The 23,590-nt window shown below is 37.4% G+C and overlaps 1 protein-coding gene across 9 annotated transcripts in view; it reads left to right on the forward strand.

The window, feature by feature from the left end:
* Positions 1-23,590, forward strand: part of AKAP10 (A-kinase anchoring protein 10) — an 81,293-nt gene that overhangs the window by 20,160 nt on the left and 37,543 nt on the right. For all 9 annotated transcript variants that reach the window (XR_006608244.1, XM_004779884.3, XM_004779885.3 and 6 more), the window contains 2 exons: positions 3-560; positions 22,577-22,675. Coding sequence is in view for 8 of the 9 variants with exons in the window: in XM_004779884.3 (XP_004779941.1) it covers positions 3-560; positions 22,577-22,675 (657 nt within the window). In the remaining variant the exon portion in view is untranslated. The remainder of the gene's footprint in view (positions 1-2; positions 561-22,576; positions 22,676-23,590) is intronic.

Genomic DNA, 23,590 nt, shown 5'->3' on the forward strand with positions numbered 1-23,590 from the left:
AGGCAGATCTTGTCTGGACTACCAGACTCAAGAGACCAAATCAAGTCTTTCAAAGACTCTTGAACAAGTCCTGCATGACACTGTTGTTCTCCCTTATTTTATTCAATTCATGGAACTTCGGCGAATGGAGCATTTGGTTAAATTTTGGTTAGAAGCTGAAAGTTTTCACTCTACAACTTGGTCCCGAATAAGAGCACACAGTCTCAACACCGTGAAGCAGAGTGCATTGGCTGAGCCTGTCTCTCCATCTAAGAAGCATGAAACCGCAACATCTTTTGTAACTGAGTCTCTTGACAAGAGATTGGAGGATTCAAGCTCAGCTCAATTGCTTATGACTCAATCTGAAGGAATTGACCTGAACAATAGAACTAGCAACATTCAGAATCACTTGCTGCTTTCCCGGGAATGTGACAGTGCCCATTCTCTCCATCTTGAAATGGCCAGAACAGGAACGCATCCAGTTTCCATGGAAATCCAAGAATCCTCCTCTAGACTTCTAGTAGCCAGTAGAAATAGTCCCTCTTCACCACTGAAGGAATTATCAGGAAAATTAATGAAAAGTAAGTATGTGGTTTTCTTATCTCTCTTTATCCTCTTTGTTTAATCATTTTATAAAGTAGAACTTGAGGCGAGGAATAAAAGCATTAGAATAGTTTTCTCTCACACCCACTTGCAAATTTGGAAGGATTTGGAGAATGTCCTGGAGAAGGATTGGTATTTGAAGAAGGAACAGCAGGGATACAGACAAAAATTGGATCCTCTCCGAAGGCTCTTTTGCAGAATTAACAAATGAAGAAGGGTTGAATCCTGCCTCTGCCTTCCAGAGATTTTGAAATCAAACCATTATCCAGGGATGCTTATTTCATTTTCATCTCCTTCTTAATTTGCTACTAACTTACTGTCTGCTTCGTAGGTAAAATTATTTTTTAATTGCCAACAGGTGTCATTTATTGGGTTCTGTGCCAACTGCTGTACTCGGATTTCACCTAATGGCCATACCACCTCTGAGGTCGGCATTATTGCCCCATTTTACAAATGAGAAAACCATGGTTTAGGATAGTTTTTTTTTAAAAAGATTTTATTTATTTATTTGACATGCAGAGATCACAAGCAGGCAGAGAGGCAGGCAGAGAGAGAGGAGGAAGCAGGCTCCCTGCCAAGCAGAGAGCCCAATGCAGGGCTGGATCCCAGGACCCTGAGATTATGACCTGAGCCAAAGGCAGAGGATTTAACCCCTGAGCCACCCATGCACCCCTATGGTTTAGGATAGTTAAGTAATATACCTCGGATTATGAAGTGAGCAGGGAGCTTGAGTTAAAATCAGCATTTTAACAACAGCACCTCTTTATTTCTTCTCTGTTCATTTGAAAGTTACACTCTCATAATTTTTCAGTTATCACCTTCTGGAATTCTGATTCGACAGCCTCCATGTTTTTTCCTGTCTTCATCTTATCTGTTCTTTGCTTCTCGTAGAGCTAGGTGATTCTTTTTTGTTTTTTCTTTTCTCCCCCTCCCCCTACCCCGTAACACTTTATTTTTTTAGGGCAATTTCCCCCCCCCCCCTTTTTTTTTTTTTTAAGATTTTACTTACTTTTTGGAGAGAGACAGTGACAGAGATAGCAAGAGAGACCATGAGCAGAGAGAAGGAGAAGCAGACTCCCCAGTAGGCAGAGAGCCCTTCCCCACTGGGGTCTCAGTCCTAGGACCCTGAGATCATGACCTGAGCCCAAGGCAAATGCTTAACTGACTGAGCCACCCAGGTGCCCCTTTTCAGAGCAATTTATGTTCACAGCAAAATTGAGAGGAGGGTAGAGCAATTTCCTGTATACTCTTGGCCCCCTCACATATATAGACCTGCCACCCCCATCTTCCATGTCCGCCACCAGAGCGGCACATTTGTTGCCATTGTTGAACCTACCCAGACACACTATAGTCACCCATAGTCCACAGTTTACATCAGGTTTCACTCTTGGTGCTGTGCGTTCAGTGGCTTTCAACAAATACACCATGGCATGGGTCCATCGTTATGGTGTTAAGAGTATTTTTACTGCCCTAAAAACTGTCCATACTTTGCCTTTTCATCTCTTCCTACCTGCTAATCCCTGAGAACCATTAATCTTACTGTCTCCATAATTTTGCCTTTTCCAGAATGTCATATGCCTAAAACTATGTTGTATGTAGCTTTTTTACATCGATGATCATTTCTTCAGATCTGTGTTTTAGTTCATTTATTGTCTCTTAAGATGGGTCTAATCTGCTGTTGAATCAGTTTACAATTTTTTCTATCTAAACGTTACTGAATTTTGTATTTCTAGATATTTAATTCAGATTTGCCTGGTTAGTTTTTAGTTTCTTGTTCCTTTATCCCTTCATCCCACTTCTCAGCCTATTTTGTATTTCTTTAAGTTTAAACATATATTCATCATCTGATGATTCTAATATCTGTAGGTTTTTAAAATCTGGTTCACTATTTGTTTCTTTAGATTCACACTCTTGGTCACTTGTGATTTTAGTGGTTTTTGGCTGTCTGAACATAGATTTTGGATTTTTTCTGTGGGAATTTTTTTTTTTTTAAGATTTTATTTTTATTTATTTATTTGACAGAGAGAGATCACAAGTAGGCAGAGAGGCAGGCAGAGAGAGAGAGGGAAGCAGGCTCCCTGCTGAGCAGAGAGCCCGACTCAGGACTCGATCCCAGGACCCCGAGATCATGACCTGAGCCGAAGGCAATGGCTTAACCCACTGAGCCACCCAGGCGCCGGGGAATTTTTTTTTTTTTTAAAGATTTTACTTATTTATTTGACAGACAGAGATCACAAGTAGGCAGAGAGAGAGAGAGGAGGAAGCAGGCTCCCCGCTGAGCAGAGAGCCCGATGTGGGGCTCGATCCCAGGACCCTGGGATCATGACCTGAGCTGAAGGCAGAGGCTTTAACCCACTGAGCCACCCAGGTGCCCCTCTGTGGGAATTTTTTGAGAACGCTGTTTAAATTGGGTTATTCCAGGAAAAAAAAAATAAAAGTAAATAAATTGGGTTATGAGTATATTGGCATTTGCTTTTGCCTTGCATCTGGGGCCAACTTCACTACCTTCCTGGTACCACTTAAAATACATTTGGTCTTTGGGTTTTTCAGGCAAACTCTTAGGGCCTTTGGCATGATTTTGGTCTAATCTTTTACCCTGTTTGGGCCCTGAGCAATTGCCCTTGAAAGTGCACACTTCAAGTCTCTTGGCATTGCTGGTTTTCCCAGGTGACTGCGCTGCCTGTCTGGCACTTTGCCCATCTTGATTTGCACTGGCTCCTGCAGGTCCACGATTTCCTTATCTGCAATTTAGAAATCCAGAAAGCTTTGATGATCACATGTTACTTTTTAAAAAATATTTTATTTACTTATTTCATAGACAGAGATCACAAGTAGTCAGGGAGGCAGTCAGGGGAGAGAAGGAGGAAGCAGGCAGGCTCTCTGCAGAGAGCCTGACAGTGGGGCACGATTCCAGGACCCTGGGATCACAACTTGAGCCGAAGGCAGAGGCTTTTACCTACTGAGCCACCTAGGCGCCCCTTACACGTTATTTTTTAAAAAACTTGACCTGAACTGGTGTGAACTAACTGCAGAAATTTGAATGTTTGATTATGTGATGTTGTCCCTCATATTGCTAAGAATATTAACATATATATGTATATATATATATATATGCCTAGTGCATTCCCTCTGTAAAAACAAAACCCAGATTCTGAATTCTGAACTATTATTGTTTCCCTTACTTTACCACAAACTCTGATACACTTTTTAAGTGTATCAAAAAACGTCTTGGGAGAATTCGGTATTGAGAAGAATTTCTTTGAACATTTAGTCTGGCCTGTTTCTGGAAATGGAAGTCTGTTTCTGTCACTGTAATACAGTTTATTGTTTTTGGAAGCTTTTTGTTTTGGTGATAGTTTATTTCAATAAAAAATAGAAATAGTGGAATCATTAAAGGAGTACTAGTTGTTTTACTTTTCAAATTTTTATGCAGTAGATTTGACCTTTTTTGATGTATACTTGCATGAATTTTAACACTTGCATAGATTCCTGATGAAAACGTAAAATGGTACATCCAATCTACAAACAGTCTGACAGTTTCTTAACATTTTCAACACATCCAACACAGCAACAGACTTCCATAGACCCATACTTTATTGGATTGTCTGTTTTATTATTGAATTTTGAGAGTTCTTTTTGCGTTCTGGGTATAAAACCTTTATTGGTTATGTGATTTGTAAATGTTTTCTCCTAGTTTATAGCTTGGCTTTTCATTCTCTTAATAGTGTCTTTCACAAAACAAAGGACTTTTTTAAATGAAAAAGTCTAACTTACCAGCTTTTTTCTTTTCTTTTTGTTTTCTTTTTTCTTTGGAATGGAATCCTAAGAACTTTTTGCCCAATTTAAGTTCATGAAGATTTTCTCCTTTGTGTTCTTCTAAAAGTATTATGGTTTTGTACTTTGTTTTTAGATGTATGGTCTGTCTTGAGTTAATATTGTATAAGATGTGGAATGACTTAGGTCAAGTTTTTTTGTATTGGGGTGTGTGTGTGTTGTGTGTGTGTATTTTTTTTCTTTTCTTTTCTTTTTTTTTTTTTTTTTTTTTTTTTTGGAGTATGGATACCCAGTTGTTGCAACACCACTAATTGAAAAGATTACTCTTACTCCATTGAGTTCCGTTTGTACCTGAACCATATTCTGTTCTGTTCCATTGATATATTTGTTTATTCCTTAACTAATACCCACTGTCTCTGATTCCTGTAGCTTTACAGTAAATCTTTAAATCGGTTAGTATGACTCCTCCAAGTTTGTTCTTTTTCTAAATTGTTTTGTCTGTTATGGTTTTTCTTCTTCTTTTCTTTCTTTCTTTCTTTCTTTTTTTTTTTTTTTAAGTGTAATCTTACTTATATCTACAAGGAAATCCTGCTGGAATTTTTATTGAATTGCATTCAATCCATAGGTCAGTTTGGGAAGAATTTATATCTTAACTGTATCAGGTCTTAAAATCCATGGACGTGGTATGTCTTTATTTTCTTAAGTCTTTGACTTCTTTAGCATTGTGTAGGTTTCAGCATGCAGATGCTTCATATGTTTTATTAAATTTATATCCAAATATTTCTTATTGGTACTCTTGTGAGTGATATTTTAAAAAATTTTTGTTACTAATTTTACATCACCAGTATTTACAAATATGATTGATTTTTATATATTGACCTTAGGAACTCAGTTATTTTAACAGCTTTTCTGTAGAATGCTTGAAATTTTCTACGTAGACATTGATGTTGTTTGTGGCTAGAATAGTGTTATTTCTTCATTTCCGATCTTCTTTTTTTTTCCCCTTGCCATACTGCACTAGCTAGGACTTTTTGTAAGTGGTGAGAATGAATATTCTTGTCTTCTTGATCTTGAAGGGAAAGCATTCAGTCTTTCACTTACTGTAAGTATGAGGTTAGCTATGTGGTTTTTTTGGTCATTGCCCTTAATCAGATTGATGAAGTTTGCTCCTCTTAATGGCTTCCTGAGAGTTGTTTGAATCATGAATGATGTTGCAGTTTGTTATGTTTTTTGTGTGTTTGATATGACCTTATGGTTTTCCTTGTGTTTTTAGTTTTTGTTTTTTTGTTTTTTGGTCTGTTAATATGGTGGATCATAATTGATTGACTTTTAAAAGTTTGAATAAGCTTGCATTTCAAGGGTGAGCTCCATTTGGTTGTGGTGTATTCTTTTTACATGTTGCTAGATTTGATTTTCTAAATTTTGTTGAGCATTTTTGCATTTATGTTTATGATGAATTTGGTCTGTGGTTTTTTTGGGCCGTGGTTGTGTAGTGGTTAGTACTCTGCCTTGTGTGGCTTTTTTGGTACTACTTTTGTCTGGTTTTAATATCAGTGTGATGTTGGCCCCCCAGAAATGAGTTGGGAAGTTTTCCCACCTCTTCTATTTTCTGGAAGAGATCATGTAGAGTTGTTATTACTTCTTCTTTATATGTTTGGTAGAATTTGCAAGGGCCTGGATTTGTTTTGTTGTGTCGTGTTTTCAGAACATTTCAAACTATGAATTCAAGTTCTTTTATAGGCATGGGACTATTCAGGTTATCTGTTTCTTCTTGAGTGAATGTTAGTAGTTTGTGCTTTTCAAGGAATTGTTAATTTCATTGAATTGTTGAATTTATGGGCATGTAACTAGCATGGCCTTACTGTCTTTTTAATCTTGAGTTTGTAGTGCTAATCTCTTTTTCATTCCTGGTGTTGGTAATTGTATCATCTTTTTTCTTTGCCAGTATAATGGTTTAATCTGTCTTTTTCAAAGAACCAGCTTTTGATTTAATTAGTTTTTCTCCTTTTTCCTGTTTTCAGTTACATGGATTCTCTGTTATGTTACTTCTCTCTTCCTGCATGCTTTGAATTTATTTTACTCTTTTTCTCGTTTTTTGTTTTTTTTTTTTTTTTAAATTTTATTTATTTGACAGAGATCACAAGTAGGCAGAGAGGCAGGCGGTTTGGGGGGGAGCAGGCTCCCTGCTGAGCAGAGTCCAACACCGAGCTCAATCCCAACATCCACCCAGGTGCCCCCTTTTTCTCATTTCTTAAGGTAGAAACTTAGATGGTTTATTTGAGATCATTCTTTAAGAGAAGCATGTAATATAGGGGCGTCTGGGTGGCTCAGTGGGTTAAGCCTCTGCCTTCGGCTCAGGTCATGATCCCGGAGTCCTGGAATCAAGCCCCGAATTGGGCTCTTTGCTCAGCAGGGACCCTGCTTCCCCCTCTCTCTCTGCCTGCATCTCTGCCTCCTTGTGATCTCTCTCTATCAAATAAATAAATAAAATCTTTAAAAAAAAAAAAAGATGAGCATGTAATGGTACAAATTTCCTTCTGTTTTTTTTTTTTTTTAAAGATTTTATTTATTTATTTGACAGACAGAGATCAGAGTAGGCAGAGCGGCAGACAGAGAGAGAGGGAGGAAGCAGGCTCCCCGTCGAGCAGAGAGCCTGATGCCGGGCTCGAGACCATGACCTAAGCCGAAAGCAGAGGCTTAACCCACTGAACCACCCAGGCGCCCCTACAAATTTCCTTCTAATCACTGTTTTAGCTATACCCTGCAAATTCTGATACTTTGAGCAAAAATTAAATGTCTCATTTCCCTTATATCTTACTCTTTTGCCCATGATCATTTAGAAATGTTTAATTTTTATGTGTTTGGGGAATTTTTGTCTTATCTTTCTGTTATTGTCTTAATTATATTATGGTCAGAAAACATACTCTAAAAAAATACTATTTCAGTCATTTTAAATTTGTTAAAATTTTTTAATGGTCTAGGATATGGTTTGTCTTGGTGAATGTCTCACATACAGTAAGAAGAATTATGTTCTGCTGTTCTATAGTTTTCTGTAAATGTCAATTAGATTGAGTTGGTTGATGATTATGTTCAGTTTTTCTGTATCCTTGCTGATACTTTGTATGCTTTCTATATCCATTACTGAGAGAAGAGTGTTGAAGTCTCCAACCATAATTGTGGGTTTTTCCAGTTATATTTTCACTTCTATCCATTTTTGCATATATTTTGAGGCTCTGTTCTTAGGTGTGTTTGCATGTATTTTGAGGCTCTGTTCTTAGGTGTGTACATTATATCTCCTTGGTGAATCAAATCTTTTATCATTATGTAATGTTCTTCTTGGTGGTAACTTCATTTGTTCTAAGTTCAAAAATAATCTGCTGTCTGATTTATATAGCTACTTCAGTTTAATCTGATTGGTGTTTACATGGTATATCTTTTTCTATCCCTTTACTTTTGACTTGCTCTTATTTTTTTTAAAATGAGTTTCTTTTGATAGCATGTATTTGGGTAATTTTTTTTAATCCATTCTGACAGTCTGATTTTTTTGTTAATAAATGTATTTCAGCATAAATTTTAGTGTAGTTGTATTAAGTGTAGTTAATTGTAACATGATTACTTACATTATAATATATAATTACTCCTACTTGTTAATATAACATATGTAATGATACTAAGTATAATTATTAATGTATTTGGATTTAGGTCTCCCATTTATTTTTTTTCTTTATTCCCTTTGTTTCCCATCCTTTGGTTTTTCTATTCTCTTCTTTATTTTGGATTGTTTGATTTTTTTTCCTTTTTCTAACAATTTATGAATTTTTTTAAAAGATTACTTATTTGAGAGGAGAGAGAGCACACGGAAGCTGTGGGGAAGAAGCAGAGTCTCTGCTGAGCAGGGAGCCTGACATGGGGCTTGATCCCAGGACCCTGAGATCATGACCCGAGCCAAAAGCAGATAACCAACTGACTGAGCCACCTAGGCCCCTATGATTTCTTGATTTTTATCTCTCTCTATAGGTTTTTTAGTGGTTTCTCTAGGGATTACAATATACATGCCTACACAGTCTACTTAAAATTAGCATTTTATCATGTTAAGTGGGATGTAGAGTATGCCACCTAGGTCCCTTTTCCTTCCCGCTCACATGTTATAGTTTGTCATCTATTTTCCTTGAAAACCCCCACAATTTAAAGAACTTAGAAGAAGAATTGTTTGATTACATTTAAACCAGATATTTGCTGTAGCTGTTATTGTTCCTTCATTCCTGAAGTTTGGTTATTATTTCTGGTACCATTTTACCAGTGTCTCAAGAATTAGTTTAGCACTTTTTTTAGAGCAAGACTGCTATCAGATAATTTTCTCAGTTATTTTCCATCTGAGACTTCTCCTTATTTTGAATTTTTGCTTGATAGAGAATTCTAGGTTGGTAGTTCTTTTCTTTTACCACTTTGAAAGTGGTGTTTCACTGCCTCTGGCCTCTGTGGTTTCTGGTAGAAATCTGCAATCTTGGAATCATTATTACTCTGTATTTAACATCTTTTTTATAGCTGCTTTTGAGGTATTTTCCCTGTCTTTAATGTTCAGCAATTTGGTTATAGTGTTCAGGTATGGATTTCTTTGAGTTTCTTCCTATTTGAGGCTTACTAAGCTTCTTGATTTTAGAAGTTTGGTTTTTTCTCTTTTGGGGGTGAATATTCAGCCATTGTTCTTCACATTCTTGGGAGCACTGTACTTTTTTCCTTTTTTTCTGGGACTTTAATGACGCAAATGTTGTATCTTGTCATTGTCCTGCAGGTCCTTGAGGTTCTGTACTTTTTCTAATTTTTTTCCCTGTTGTTTAGCTTGGAAAATTTCTATTCATATTATCTCTGGATTCACTGATTCTTTCCTCTGTAGTTTCATCATGCTTTGAGTCTTTCCAGTGAATTTTAAGTTTGGGTTATTATTGTTGTTATTATTATTGTTTGGTTTTAATGTGTGTGAACATGCAGTTGGGGGAAGGGGAGGGGCGGAGGGAGAGAGAGACTCTCAGGCAGGCTCCACGCTCAGCGCAGTACCCAATGCAAGGTCAGTCCCACTTCCCTGAGATTATGATCTGAGCTGAAATTAAGTAGCTTCTTAAAAAACAACAGCAACAACAACTATGTTCTATAATTCCAGCATCTGTATCATGCTTATCTTTTTCCTTTGTGAGATCATGGGATTTTCTGGGGTTTTGAAAGGCTATTAATTTTGGATTGTATTATGGACAGTTTGACTTAAGTGATTCTGGGTCATGTTTAAATCCTGTAGAAAATGGTGAATTTTTGCTTTAGCAGGAAATTTGCCTGGTTAGGTGCAGGCTACAAGTTCCAACTAGCATTCTGTAAGCTGTGGTTGAAGAGTCCATTCATTTTTTGGATTTTACTTATATGATAAGTCTGCAAGCATCCTGTCTGGAAAGGTCATAGTTTAGTTCTCAGATCCTTTGGTATGCTCTCACAGTCAAGTCCATGCATGCCCAGCTCACGTATGAGCTCAGGAGCACACATACAACTTGGTAAGCTTTTCATGAACCTCCGTTCTGCAGTCTCCCTAATGGCTTCTGGCGCCTGGGGGAGCCCACCTTCTGGTTGTGTGGTTAAAAAGTTGGGGCTTTACTTTCCATGACTATGTCCGCCTCTAGCCAAGCAGTGAGAGGACAGAGGATCACAGAACTAGGGATTCTCCTCTTCCTAGTGGGACCACAGTTTCTCTGTAGAGCTTTAGGAGCCTGCCTGTGTGCTGCTGCCATTGCCCGCATTGCTAGCCTGGTGTTCCCTGGGGACGCGAACTAGCGTGAAAGGGATGAAACAAGAGTACAGGAAATTCACTCACTCTCCCTTATCTATAAAAGTCCCCTTTCTGCTCCTTAGACCAGAAATAGAAGGCTTCTCTGGAGCTTTTCTTGGTGCATCTGGTGTTCAGTGTCAGCTTTGGAGTGCAGGCTAGGAGATCCCGGAGGAACAGAAAGTGGGAACTTGACCCTAGTGTAGTGGTGCTTTGAGTTCTGGTTTCCTTTCTCTATCTGCCTGCTACACCATTTACTTTTTCAGGTCCTCAGATAAACTTGTCCAGTGTTTTTAGTTGCATTCTGTGGGAGATTGGGTGGTGTGTGTGTGCTTATTTCATCTTGACCTACTAGTTAGCATTTCAAATCAAGTCACAGTGTGTGGATTTTCTGTTTTCCCCTTAAAAGCAAATACATTGGGAAGTTAGTGGCTTAACATCTGCCTCTGTGGTTCCTGTTATAATTATTTTCATTTGTATTAAAGTCTCTTGAGTGGCGCCTGGGTGGCTCAGTGGGTTAAGCCTCTGCCTTCGGCTCAGGTCATCATCTCAGGGTCCTGGGATCGAGTCCCTCATCAGGCTCTCTGCTCGGTGGGGAACCTGCTTCCCCCCCTCTCTCTGCCTGCCTCTCTGCCTACTTGTGATCTCTGTCAAATAAATAAAATTTTTTAAAAACAAAAACAAAAACAAAACAAAACAAAAAACCTCTTGAGCTACAGAAGGTGGCCATCTGTCAGCACCTCTTATATCGTATTTAGAATGTTTCTGGAGCATAGAAATGCCTACTCTCCTCGTTCTGGTTCCAGCTCTCATTTTTCATAGCGTGGAAACACTTTTTCTTTTAAAACCTTTTTGTATTTGCCTATATCACTCTCAGGTAGCCTAGGGTTTTCTTAATAGGTCCTTTTTACCAAAAAGAATTTGGAATGGCCTATTGGCTTTTGTAGCTGAAGATTGAGATTAAGAGCTCAGAGTTGATGTGTAATTTCTTTTGAGTAACTTCTTCTTTAGGATATACTGGTATTTTGTACTTCCATTTAAATAGATACTGATTTTGTTTTAGGATTTTTATGCAAAGAGGTGGAGGTTAACAAGAGCTGATCTTAATAAATGTGTTAATTTTGCTAATACACATTCTCCTTAATAGCCACTCGGAGTGACTTTAAGAATAGGCTTGCACGTTCCTTGTGCTGAAGCCCACTTCCCTTGACTTTCTTCTCTGCTTTAAGGCAATTTATCACAAGGCCTCTTCCCTCTGGGTAAAAAGAATTTCTAACTTCAAATTTTTTCATAAAAATGGCTGCTAATTTAAAATAATAGAAAAAAAAATGTGTTACTATATCAAGCAAATTAATTCTTTCAGCCTGTATTTGTGGTAAGTTTATTTTAACGGGTATTTGCTACACACCTAGTGTGTAATGCCAGGTTCTGTACTAGTCACCAAGGAGGCAGAAATAAATGAAATTGTCACAGTCTGGGCATTCAGGAAAATTTTTGTCCATTGCATGAAGTTTATAGTGTGAAGAATTAATTTATTTCTTTCTGTTTTTAATTAATATTTATTTTATTATTTTGGAGAGTGAGGGAGTGCATGGTGGGGGGCAAAGGGAGAGGGAGAATCTCAAGCATACTTCCCACTGAGCACAGAGCCTGAAGCAGGGCTTGATGTCATGATCCTGAGATCGTGACCTGAGCTGAAAATCAAGAGTCGGCTGCTTAACTGATCGAGACACATAGAGGCCCCAAGAATTTCTTTATTGTTCATGTTTAAAATCTGTTAATCACAACTTTTTCTTTAAAGTCGGTGATTAAGGGCGCCTCGGTGGTTCGGTTGGTTAAGCAACTGCCTTCAACTCAGGTGAAGACCCCAGAGTCCTGGGATTGAGTCCTGCATCGGCCTCCCAGCTCCATGGGGAGTGTGCTTCTCCCTCTGCGCTTCTCACTCATGCTCTCTCTCACTGTCTCTCTCTCAAATAAATAAAATCTTCAAAAAGAAAAAGTTGGTGATTAAAATATATCCATTTTAATGAAATACTGTTGTACCAAAGTCTTGATAAAGTCCTGGATATATTTGTATCTTCTGGATGGAGTCTATTAAAGTTTTGTGTTTTGGGGGTTTGTTGTGGTTAAGGATTAGTTTCAGTTAAAAGAAAAGTCCTAGCCATTTAAAAATTTTAAGACTTCTTAGTGAAATACTAAAGTGAGTAAAAAGAGTTTTGAGCATCACTCAATAATTGAAGGAAACCCAGTAATCTGGCCTCGTAGGTTCCTAAAAGGTGTGCTTTTAAAAAACAAACCAGATGTTTTAAGCATTTCTGTGTTCCTTTGTTTTTTGTTTTAATTTGACAAAGTCACAGTGAGAGAGGGGACACAAGCAGCAGGGGGAATGGGAGAGGGAGAAACAGGCTTCCTGCTAAGCAGAGAGTGCTATATGGGGCTCCATCCCAGGACTCTGGGATCATGACCTGAGTCAAAGGCAGATGCTTAATGACTGAACCACAAAGGTGCCTGTCCTTTGTTCTTTTATTAAAAGACTATTTCAGAAATTGGACCAAAGCATTTATCTTAATCTAGTATTTGTTTTTTCTTTCTTCTTTTTCTTTTTTAGATTTTATTTATTTATTTATTTATTTGACAGTGAGAGAGAGAGCACAAGTAGGGGGAGCAGGTAGAGGGAGCAACAGGCTCTCTGCTGAGCAGGGAGCCTGATGGGATGTAGGGCTTGATCCCAGAACCCGGGGATCAAGACTGCGCCAAAGGCAGGCACTTAACAACTGAACCACCCAGGTGCTCCTAACCCAGTATTTCTTGAGTTAAAACTGTTTTATTTATTAATTTATTAAAATGTTTGAAATATATTAAATATATATTATATATAAAATATATATATATATATATATGTCTTTTTATTTATTTATTTCTTATATTTTGGGGCACCCAGGTGGCTCAGTTGGTTGAGCAGCTCAGGTCATGATCCTGGAGTTTGGGGATCAAGTCCCACATCCGGCTCCTTGCTCAACAGGGGGTCTCCTTCTCCCTCTGACCTTCCCCCTCTCATGCTCGCTTGCTCTCATTCACTCTCGCTCTCAAATAAATTTAAAAAAAATTATTTATATAATAAAATATAAATATAAATATTTATATATTAAAAATAAAAATATATAAAACAAATAAATGAAATATATAAATATAATTTATTGATTTATTTTTAAATAATTTATAACAAAATTATTTAATAATTTATTGATTTATTTAATAATAATTTAATAATCTTAATGATTTAATAATTTAGTGATTTAATTTATTGATTTATTAATTTAATTTTATATAAATAATATATTATAAAAATATATAAATATATATTATTTATTTGAGAGACAGTGAATGAGAGCAAGAAAATGTATATATATAATATATATATATTTTTTTTATTTGAGAGAGAGAGAGATTGGAAGAGCCTGAGAAGGGAGAGAGTCAGAGGTAGAAGCAGACTCCCCACTAAGCAAGGAGGCCAACTTGGGGCTCTATCCCAGGACTCTGGGATCATGATCTGATCTGAAGGCAGACACTTAACTGACTGAGCCACCTCCGTGCCCCAGTGTCCTTTTAATCTTAAATGAAAACTGAATTCTCTTGATCCAAAAGAAGGATGTAACCGCATTCAGTGTTTCTGAAATGAAATATAGTTAATATTTTATTTAAAGGTGTCAAAACTTCTTTCGGTGAGTTTAGTCGCCCAGAAAATAAATGCATTAATGTCTGTACAACTTCTTACAGCATTTGTCTGGGATTGGCAGCTGTTTTTAGTGGTGGAAAAGCAAGAACTGAGAAGCAACCCACGTTCTGATTTTTAGGCTTTTTGATAGACAGTTTCAACAAAACTAGTGTCTTTGTTCTGATTAACAATTTCCTCATAGTGGCTATACAATAAATGTTTGTGAGAGAGTGAAATTAGATTGGATTGTGTTATATCTGGTTAAAGGCAGAATAGTTTGCCCAGATCTTCACAATGGATACCTTTCATCTAGGCCCTGGTTGTAGAGAGCATTAATTTACACATAAGCACAACTTCCCTTCCCCAAAACCTATCTTTTTATAGCTCTGGATATTAGAGGCAGTACTGGTGCTGATGTCAGACCTGAGCTTTTGTCCTAACTCTTGCACTTTCCCTTTTTTCTTTGAATTCTTTTGTCTTTTTTTTTTTTTTTGATGTATTAAGATACATGAACTCTACCTTCTTAACAAATTTTTAAATATGTGGTACGATACTGTTAACTATACATACAGTGTTGTATAGCAGATCTCTAGAACTTAGTCATTTTGGGTAGCTGAAACTTTATACCTGTTAACAGTTGCTCTCTGTATCTTCCTCCATCCCCTACAGTTACTGTTCTGTTTTCTGCTTCTGTGAGGTTGACTGTTAGATACTGCATATAAGTGGAATCCTGCAGGATTTGTCATTCTGTGACTAACTTATTTTATTTAGTATAATGTCCTCAAGGTTCATTCATGTGGTCACATAAGGCAGTAGTTCCTTCTTTTTATGGCTGCACAATATTCCGTTGTGTGTCTGTACCACATTTTGTTTATATGTGTATCTGTCCATGGACATTTGGTTGTTTCTATATCTTGGCAATTGTGAATAATGCTGCAATGGAATGGAAGTACAAATATCTCTTGAAGATCCTGATTTCAGGTTTTTTTTGTTTTTTGTTTTTTGTTTGTTGATAAATACCCAGAAGTAGCATTCCTAAATGGTGTAAGTGTTACTTTTTTTTGAGGAGTCTTCATTCTGTTTTCCACAGTGGTCACACCATTTTACATTCCCACCAACAGTACATGAGGGCTCCAATTTCTCCATGTCTTTGCTAACTCTTGTTAACTTTTTTTTTTGGTAATGATCATCCTAACAGGTATGAGATGATTGATATCTCATTGTGTTTCTGTTCTTTTGGTCTGTATGTCTGTCTTTATGCTAGTACTTTATGCTAGTACCGTACTGTTTTCATTATTGTAGCTTTATAATGTTTTTGAAATCAAGAGGTGTAATGCCTCTGGCTTTGTTCTTCTTTCTCAAAGTTCTTTGACTATTCAGGTCCTTTGTGAGGCCTTATGAATTTTAGGATTTTTTTTCTATTGTGTTAAAAAATACCACTGACATTTTTTTTTTTTAAGATTTTATTTATTTGACAGACAGAGATCACAAGTAGGCAGAGAGGCAGGCAGAGAGAGAGGGAGGGGAAAGCAGGCTTTCTGAGCAGAGAGCCCGACGCGGGGCTCGATCCCAGGACCCTGGGATCATGACCTGAGCCTAAGGCAGAGGCTTTAACCCACTGAGCCACCCAGGCGCCCCACCACTGACATTTTGATAAGGGTTGTGTTGAGTCTGTAGATTGTTTTGGGAAGTGACATCTTAACAGTATTAAGTCTTCCATTTCAGGAACACAGGATGTTTTTCCATCTATTTGTGCCCTCTAATTTCTTAAAGCAATGTGTTACAGTTTTAAGTGTATAGATCTTTCACTTCCTTGGTTAAATCAGTTCTTAAGTATTTTGTTCTTTGTGTTGCTATTGTAAGTGGATTTGCTCGCTTAATTTCCTTTTTTTTTTTTCTTTTTAAAGATTTTATTTATTTATTTGTCAGAGAGAGAGGGAGAGAGAGCAAGCACAGGCAGACAGAATGGCAGGCAGAGGCAGAGGGAGAAGCAGGCTCCCTGCCGAGCAAGGAGCCCGATGTGGGACTCGATCCCAGGACACCGGGACCATGACCCAAGCTGAAGGCAGCCGCTTAACCAACTGAGCCACCCAGGCGTCCCCTTAATTTCCTTTTTGATTAGTATAGTTCATTGTTAGTATATAGAAATGCAGCTGATTTTTGTATGTTGATTTTGTATCTGTAACTCTGAATTCAGCTATCAGTTTTTTGTGGAGTTGTCAGGGTTTTCTACATGTAAGATAAGTCATCTGCAAACAGAAATAATGTAACTTTTTCCTTTCCAATTTGGATACTGCCCCTCTCCCCATCCTAGTAGCCTTGGCTAGACTTCTAGTTAAATAGAGAGGTTAAAAGTGGGCATCCTTGCTTTATTCCTAGTATTAGAGGAAAAGCTTTCAGTTTTTCATGATGGAGTAAAATGTTAGCTGTGAGTTCCATATATGGCTTTTATTATGTTGAAGTAATTTCCTTTTGTTCCTAGTGTGTTGAGAGTTTTAAATAACAAAAGAGTGTTGAATTGTCTGAAATGCGTTTTCTGCATTTGTCAAGTTGATATGATATATCACTATAATTGATTTTCATATGTGGGACTGTCCACTTGGTCATGGTATGTGATGCTTTTAATATACTGTTGAATTCTGTTTGCTCATACTTTGTTGAGGATTTATATTTATATATATATATAATATGAACATTATATATATATGTTTATCAGGGATATTGTTCCATAGTTCTTTTTTTTTAATTTTTTATTAACATATAATGTATTATTAGCTCCAGGGGTACAGGTCTGTGAATTGTCAGGTTTACACACTTCGTAGCACATACCTTCTCCAATGTCCATAACCCTACCACCCTCTTCCTACCACCCCCCCCCCCCCCCCCCCCCGTCGTCTGGCAACCCTCTGTTTGTTTGTTTGTAGTTTTCTTATAGTGTCTTTGCCTGGCTTTGGTATTAGGGTATTGTTAGCCTCATTAAATGAGTTTGAAAGTGTTCATTTTTAATTTCTTTGGAAAGAGTTTGAGGATTATTGTTCATTTTTCTTTAAATGGTAGAATTCACCAGTGAAGCCATCTGTTCCTAGGCTTTTCTTTGTTGGAAGGGTTTTTGATTACTGAATTAGTCTCCTTACAAATTATAGATATGTTCAATTTCTCTGTTTCTTGGTGATTCAGTCTTAGTAGGTTGTATGTTTCTAGGAATTTATTTCTTCTAAGTTGTTGGCATATATCTAATTTGTTGGCATATTATTGTTCATAAGTGTCTTACGATACTTTTCGTTCTGTGGCATCAGTTGTAATATCTCCATTTATTTTTTATTTTATTTGAGTTGTCTCTTTATTTTAGTCCAGCGTAAGTTTGGTCAGTTTTGTTGATCTTAAAAAAACCAACCTTTTCATTGATTTTTCCATTGTTTTTCTGTTCTGTATTTATTTCTTCTCTAATTGTTATTCCTTCTTTTTAATTTTGTGCTTAATTTGTTATTTCTAGTTGCTCACATAAAGTTAGGTTCTTTGAAATCTTCCTACTTTCTTAATGTAAGCATTTATAGCTATAAATGTCCCCTTGATACTGGCTTTACTGCATCCAATAAAATTTGGGTATTTTGTGTTTTCATTTGTCTCAAGATATTTTTAAAATTTCCATTTCGATTTCTTTGTCAACTCATTGGTTGTTCATGAGTATACTGTTTAATTTCCACATATTTCTGAATTTTCCAGTTTTCCTTTTGCTTTTGATTTCTGGGTTTATTCCATTGTGGTTAGGAAAGATACTTGGTAGCATTTCTGTCTTCTTAAATTTAAGACCTGTTTTGGGACCAAATGTGCGATCTGAATGTGTATTCTATTCTGCTGCTGTAGGGTGGAACGTTCTGTATCTTATCTGTCTTTTAGATCCATTTGGTCTGTGGTGTTTGAGTCCTCTTTCATTCCAAATTTTCTGTCTGGATGTTCTATATTGATTATTGAAAATGGGGTATTGAAGTCATGGTATTGCTATTTATGTCTTCCTTCACTTCTGTCAATGGTTTCTTTATATATTTAGATGCTCTGATGTTGAGTACATATATATTTATAATTGTTACAGCCTTTTGGTGGATTGACCCTTTTATCATTGTCTCTTGTGACAGTTTTTGACTTAAAGTTTGTTTCGTCTAATACAAGGTAAGTCCCATTGCCTCTGCTCTTTTGGTTGCTATTTACATGGAATATCTTTTTCCATCCCTTCACTTTCTGCCTGTGTGTAACCTTAAATCTAAATTGGGTCTCTTGTAGACAGCATGTAGTGGGATCTTGATTATTTAAAAAAAAAAATACATTCAGCTTCTTTATGTCTTTTGGGGAATTTAACCCATTTACATTTAAAGTAATTATTGATAGGGTAGGATTTACTGTTGCCATCTTGTTCATTGTTTTTCTGAGTGGCTTTTAGGCCTTTTTCTTTACTTTCTCACTGCCTGCCTTTGTGTTCCCTTGTTTTTATGAAGTGATATGCTTTCATTTCTTTTTCATTCTTTTGCATATTTTCCATAGGTATTTTCATTGTGGTCACCATGGGACTTATATGAAAGATCTTAAAGCAATCTGCATTAAGCTGATAAAACTTCAGTCACATACAAAAGCTATGTTTTTGCTTCTCCATTGCTCCTCCCTCTTCCCAGCACTTTCTTAACTAAAATAGATCATCTTTAGCACATAAGGTTTTTTTTCCCTGTAAAAATAGTGATAGTCTATTCTTTAAAAAAAAAAAAAAAAAAAAATCTGTTCTGTTAACCCAGGGGTTCTCAAAGTATGGTTTGCACACCCATAGAGGGGCCCTAGAAAATTTTTTCAGCAGGGTCCATTTAGTCGAAACTGTTTCCATGACAATTCAGAGATGGTATTTGTCTGTTTCACGGTGTTGACATTTATAATGATGGGGCAAGGACAGCTGTGGGAAAACCTGCTGGCACTGGGCCAAATTGTAATAATAGTCATTTTGTGCTGCTCCATACTTCCAGTAAAACTAAGTGCCAGTTTTACTTAAAGATGTCTTTGGGGAAGTGGATAATTAATTTTGTTAAATCAAAACCCTTGGGTATATGGTGTTTTTTTAAGACATAAATTTTATTTTTAATTTTTTTATTTAAAGTCCAATTAGTGGGGCACCTGGGTGGCTCAGTTGATTAAGCATCTGTCTTCAGCTGGGGTCATGATCTCAGGGTCCTGGGATTGAGACCCATGTTGGGCTCTCTGCTCAGCAGGGAGCTTGCTTCTCCCTCTCCCTACCATTCCTCCTGCTTGTATTCTCTGTCTCTCTGTCAAATAAATGAATAAAATCTTTAAAAAATAATAATAAAAATAAAGTCCAGTTAGTTAACATACAATGTAATATTATTTTCAGATGTGCATATAGTGATCAACACTTTCATACAACACCCAGTGCCCATCATATCATGGGTATGTGGTTTTTTAATGTGTGATGACATGAGAAGCATGCAGAACACTTCTGCATACTCGGGTATGCTACTTGTTTTAAGGAAAAGTACATGTATATTTGACTGCTTTTGTAAGCTCAAGCAGCTGCCTTTTTTTTTTTTTTTTTTAAGATTTTATTTATTAGAGGGGAGCACCTGGGTGGCTCAGTGGGTTGAGCCTCCGCCTTCGGCTCGGGTCATGATCTCACGGTCCTGGGATCGAGCCCCACATCGGGCTCTCTGCTCAGCGGGGAGCCTGCTTCTCCCTCTCTCTCTGCCTGCCTCTCTGCCTGCTTGTGATCTCTGTCTGTCAAATAAATAAATATTTTTTTAAAAGATTTTATTTATTAGAGCGTGAACAGAAGGGAGAGGAAGAGAGAATCTAAAGCAGATTCCATGCTGAGTGCAGAGTCCCTCACAGGGTTTGATCTCATGACTCTGAGATCATGATCTGAGCTGAAACCAAGAGTCAAACTCTCAGCTGGGTGAGCCGCCCAAGCCCTCCTCAGTTAGTTGCTTTTTTGATGGAATACCATTTTTACTCCAAAGAAAGACTGTGGTTACACAGAGTTGGGTATTTTTCCTGACGTTTTCTTGGAAATGAATAAAATGAGCCTGTCATTTCAAGTATTTGTTGATAGTATTTTTTGCTGACAGTATTTGTTGCTCTCTGTAAAATGTAAGCCTTTTCAATTGGAAATTAGAATTTTGGGAAACTTATATTCATCACCCTGTGCTTTGGCAGCTTTAAAGAATGTTTGATAAGGTGATATTAATGATGTGATACACTGTGTGATGCAGTGTATCCATATTTGGAAGGTCTGTGTAAGTCAGTGAACCAATATTTTCGAAAATATTCAAAAATATGTGATGTCATAAAATCAAGAGTAAAAAGATCCACTTACCATGGGAAATAGACCATTGGGTTTTAATATAACAGACAATTTTACTGATCTAGTTTGTACTTCCACATTCTAACTAACCTTTAAGAAACTACCACTTGTCAAGTTCTGATGTAATATCAAAGAAGAATATCTTCACAGTGATTTCAGAAAGCTGTTAAAATACTCCTTTTCCCATCTCTGCATGTGTGAGGCAAGATTTTCTTAATATAAAGAGGGGTGCCTAGGTGGCTCAGTTGTTGAGCATCTGCTTTTGGTTTAGGTCCTGAGACCAGCATCCTGGGATGGAGCCCCACATCAGTTTCCCTGCTCCAAGGGAAGCCTGCTTCTCCCTCTCCCAGTCCCCCTCCTTATGTTCCTTCCCTCTATCAGATAAATAAATAAAACCTTTAAAAATATATACAGATAAAAGAAAACCGTTTCTCCATTCACAAAGCTTCTGATATGTGTGGGTTTTCATACCAAGCATTCTTCTCTCTGTGGGGTCCTACTGTTTAATTCATTCTGGCACTAACTCCCCAGAGGTAGCACCAACCTCCCAGGTTAAGGGCTCAGTCCCACAAGATTGCCCCCCATTTCAGGTGCCAGCTACAAGTCTCAAGTTTTTACCTGTACTTCTGGCCAACCAGCTATATAAATCTGGGGTTTCCACAACCTCTCCTCATGTTCAGTAATATTTTCATAATAACTCACCGAACCTAGGGAAACACTTTACTGGTTTATTATAAAGTATGTTATAAAGTATACAAGTGAACCACCAAGTGAAGAGTTGCAGAGGGCAAGGTCAAGAAGGATCCCAAGTGCAGGAGGCCCTGTCTTTGTGGGGTTGGGCTGTGCCACCCTTCCAGCAAATAGATGCATTCATCATCCCAGAAGCTCTCTGAACCACTTCATTCAGGGGTGTTGTGGTTCTATAATGTGGGCACGATTGGTTGAATTACCATTTGTGATTAACTTGATGATCCCCCAGGTTTTCCACTCTCCCTGGAGGGTGGGGAGTGGGGCTGAAAGTTCTGATTCTGTAATCACATGGTTGGTTTCTCTGGCAACCAGCCCCATTTCTGCATGTCACCTCATTACCATAAACTTTTCTGTGGTTGAAAGGGGCATATTATGAATAACAAAATATGCTTCTCTTACCCCTACCACTCAGGAAATTTCAGGGGTTTTAGAAGGTCTCTGCCAGGAACAGGGATGAAGACTGTGTGTGTGTGTGTGTGTGTGTATTTTATATCACTGTATCAAAATACACTTCAGCCAACACAAAATAGCACCGCAGATTGAATGCCAAAGCAGATACGAAAACATAGCAGTTTCCTATCAATATAAACAGAGTGTTGCAAAAATGTTCAATAATGCCCTTTTCCCACTAATTGTTTTGGAAAATAGTTTTTTTTTCCATAAAAAATACATTTTTGGAAATGTGTTTTGGAAATGTATTGTTTGGAAAATAGTTTCTTCTCCATAAAAAATGTATTTGTTAACTTAAAAAAGATATACTAATGTTAATTTTAACTGAGTCAGAAATTTTTCTTGTTTTTTTAAATTTCTTTTTTTTTTTTCTAAGACTTTATTTATTTATTTGACAGAGGAGAGAGAGTACAAGCAGGGGGAGCAGCAGAGGGAGAGGGAGAAGCAGGCTCCCTGCTAAGCAGAGAGCCCAATGCAGGGCCCAATTCCAGGACCCTGGGACCATGACCTGAGCCAAAGACAGCGGCTTAATCATCTGAGCCACCCAGGCACCCCAGTCTTTTAAAATTTCTAATACCTTCATATCTATAGCCCAAACTCCCACTAACGAAAGATCTTTGGGTTCCTCAGTAATTTAGAGTTGCAGAGTAGTCCTGAGACTCAAAAGTTTGAGACTCATTGTTTTAACCTTCTAAGGTTGTTGAAAGTTAAACAGATGTGTTTATGAATGTGAAATCATTTTGTAAAATATTTTAAGTGTAGGTTTATAAATAATTTTTTATTTTTAACAGCTCTTGCTGTTACATTTGCTGTGCAAGTCCTTCAAGTTGAGACTTGGAGAAGAGACCTGGAAAGAAAACATGCAGAAGTAATTGCTGTTTCAGAGCTCATTAGTTTAGATGGGAGTCAGGGGGGAGATTCACATAGAACTCTGTTCCACAAACCAGACAGTGAAAACATAGCATGTTGGAGGCTTGTTTTGTCCTAAATTCTTTGCGATACGTATTTATATTTGTAATATACGTATATGGATTTGTGTGTGTGTTTGCTTGGTCATACCGCAAATAGGTCTGCTGCTCCTGATTCTGGTCCATTACTCATCCAAGTTGCTCTTTGAATTTTGAAGTTTTCCCCTTCTTTCTTGCAGGTATAGAACAAGATGCAGTGAATACTTTTACCAAATATATATCTCCAGATGCTGCTAAACCAATACCAATTACAGAAGCAATGAGAAATGACATCATAGGTAAGCAGTGCTTGAAGTTATGGCAAAAATAAATAAATAATGCATGGTTTGGGTTATTAACTAAGAGATTTCTTTATGAACATGGAATTCAACATATCCCTTCCTAGTCTGTTTTCAGAGCACTTTATATATCTACTGTATCTCACTTTAGATTTTCCTCTCTCATATATTGGACCCAAATTCTTAGACTTTGATTTAAATAACAACAGCAGCAAGGAAGTAATAGTAGCACACATTTATTGAGTACTCAGTGTGTCCCAGACAGCATTGTAGGCACTTTTCATGGATAAACTCTAATCTTCTAAAGAACGTTGTAATGTAAATATAGTTGTTATTTTATAAATGAGGAATCAGAAGCACAAAGAGAGTAAATAATTTGCCCAGAGTAACACAACTCAGACATGGCAGAGTCAGGATTTGAAATAGACGCCTACACATTAAGTAGTATGCTATTTGGCAGTGTTTTTCAAACTGTAAATTCAGACCAGTCTCTTAGACCTAGCTTTCTGCCAAACAAAGGACTAGAATAGAAAAATTGAAGTGCTCAGTAATAAGGCCAAACAAACATCATTCCAGGACATTGTTTTCATATACATATATGTATACTGTGTCACGTAAATCTATGTCTCTGTAGGTCCTCGTAAGAAAAAAATTGGGGGCGCCTGGGTGACTCACTGGGTTAAAGCCTCTGCCTTCAGCTCAGGTCATGATCCCAGGGTCCTGGGGTTGAGCCCCCACATTGGGCTCTCTGCTCAGCAGGGATCTGCTCCTTCCTCTTTCTCTCTGCCTGCTTCTCTGACTTCTTGCCTACTTGTGATCTCTGTCTGTCAAATAAATAAATAAAACCTTAAAAAAAATTGTCAGTTTTTGCTGCATCGTATCAGAAGGACCTTAGGTGCACCTGTAATCACAGAT

Source organism: Mustela putorius, unplaced genomic scaffold (genome assembly GCF_011764305.1).
Source record: "Mustela putorius furo isolate JIRA1106 unplaced genomic scaffold, ASM1176430v1.1 tig00000867_pilon_pilon_pilon, whole genome shotgun sequence".
Taxonomy (NCBI): Eukaryota; Metazoa; Chordata; class Mammalia; order Carnivora; family Mustelidae; genus Mustela; species Mustela putorius.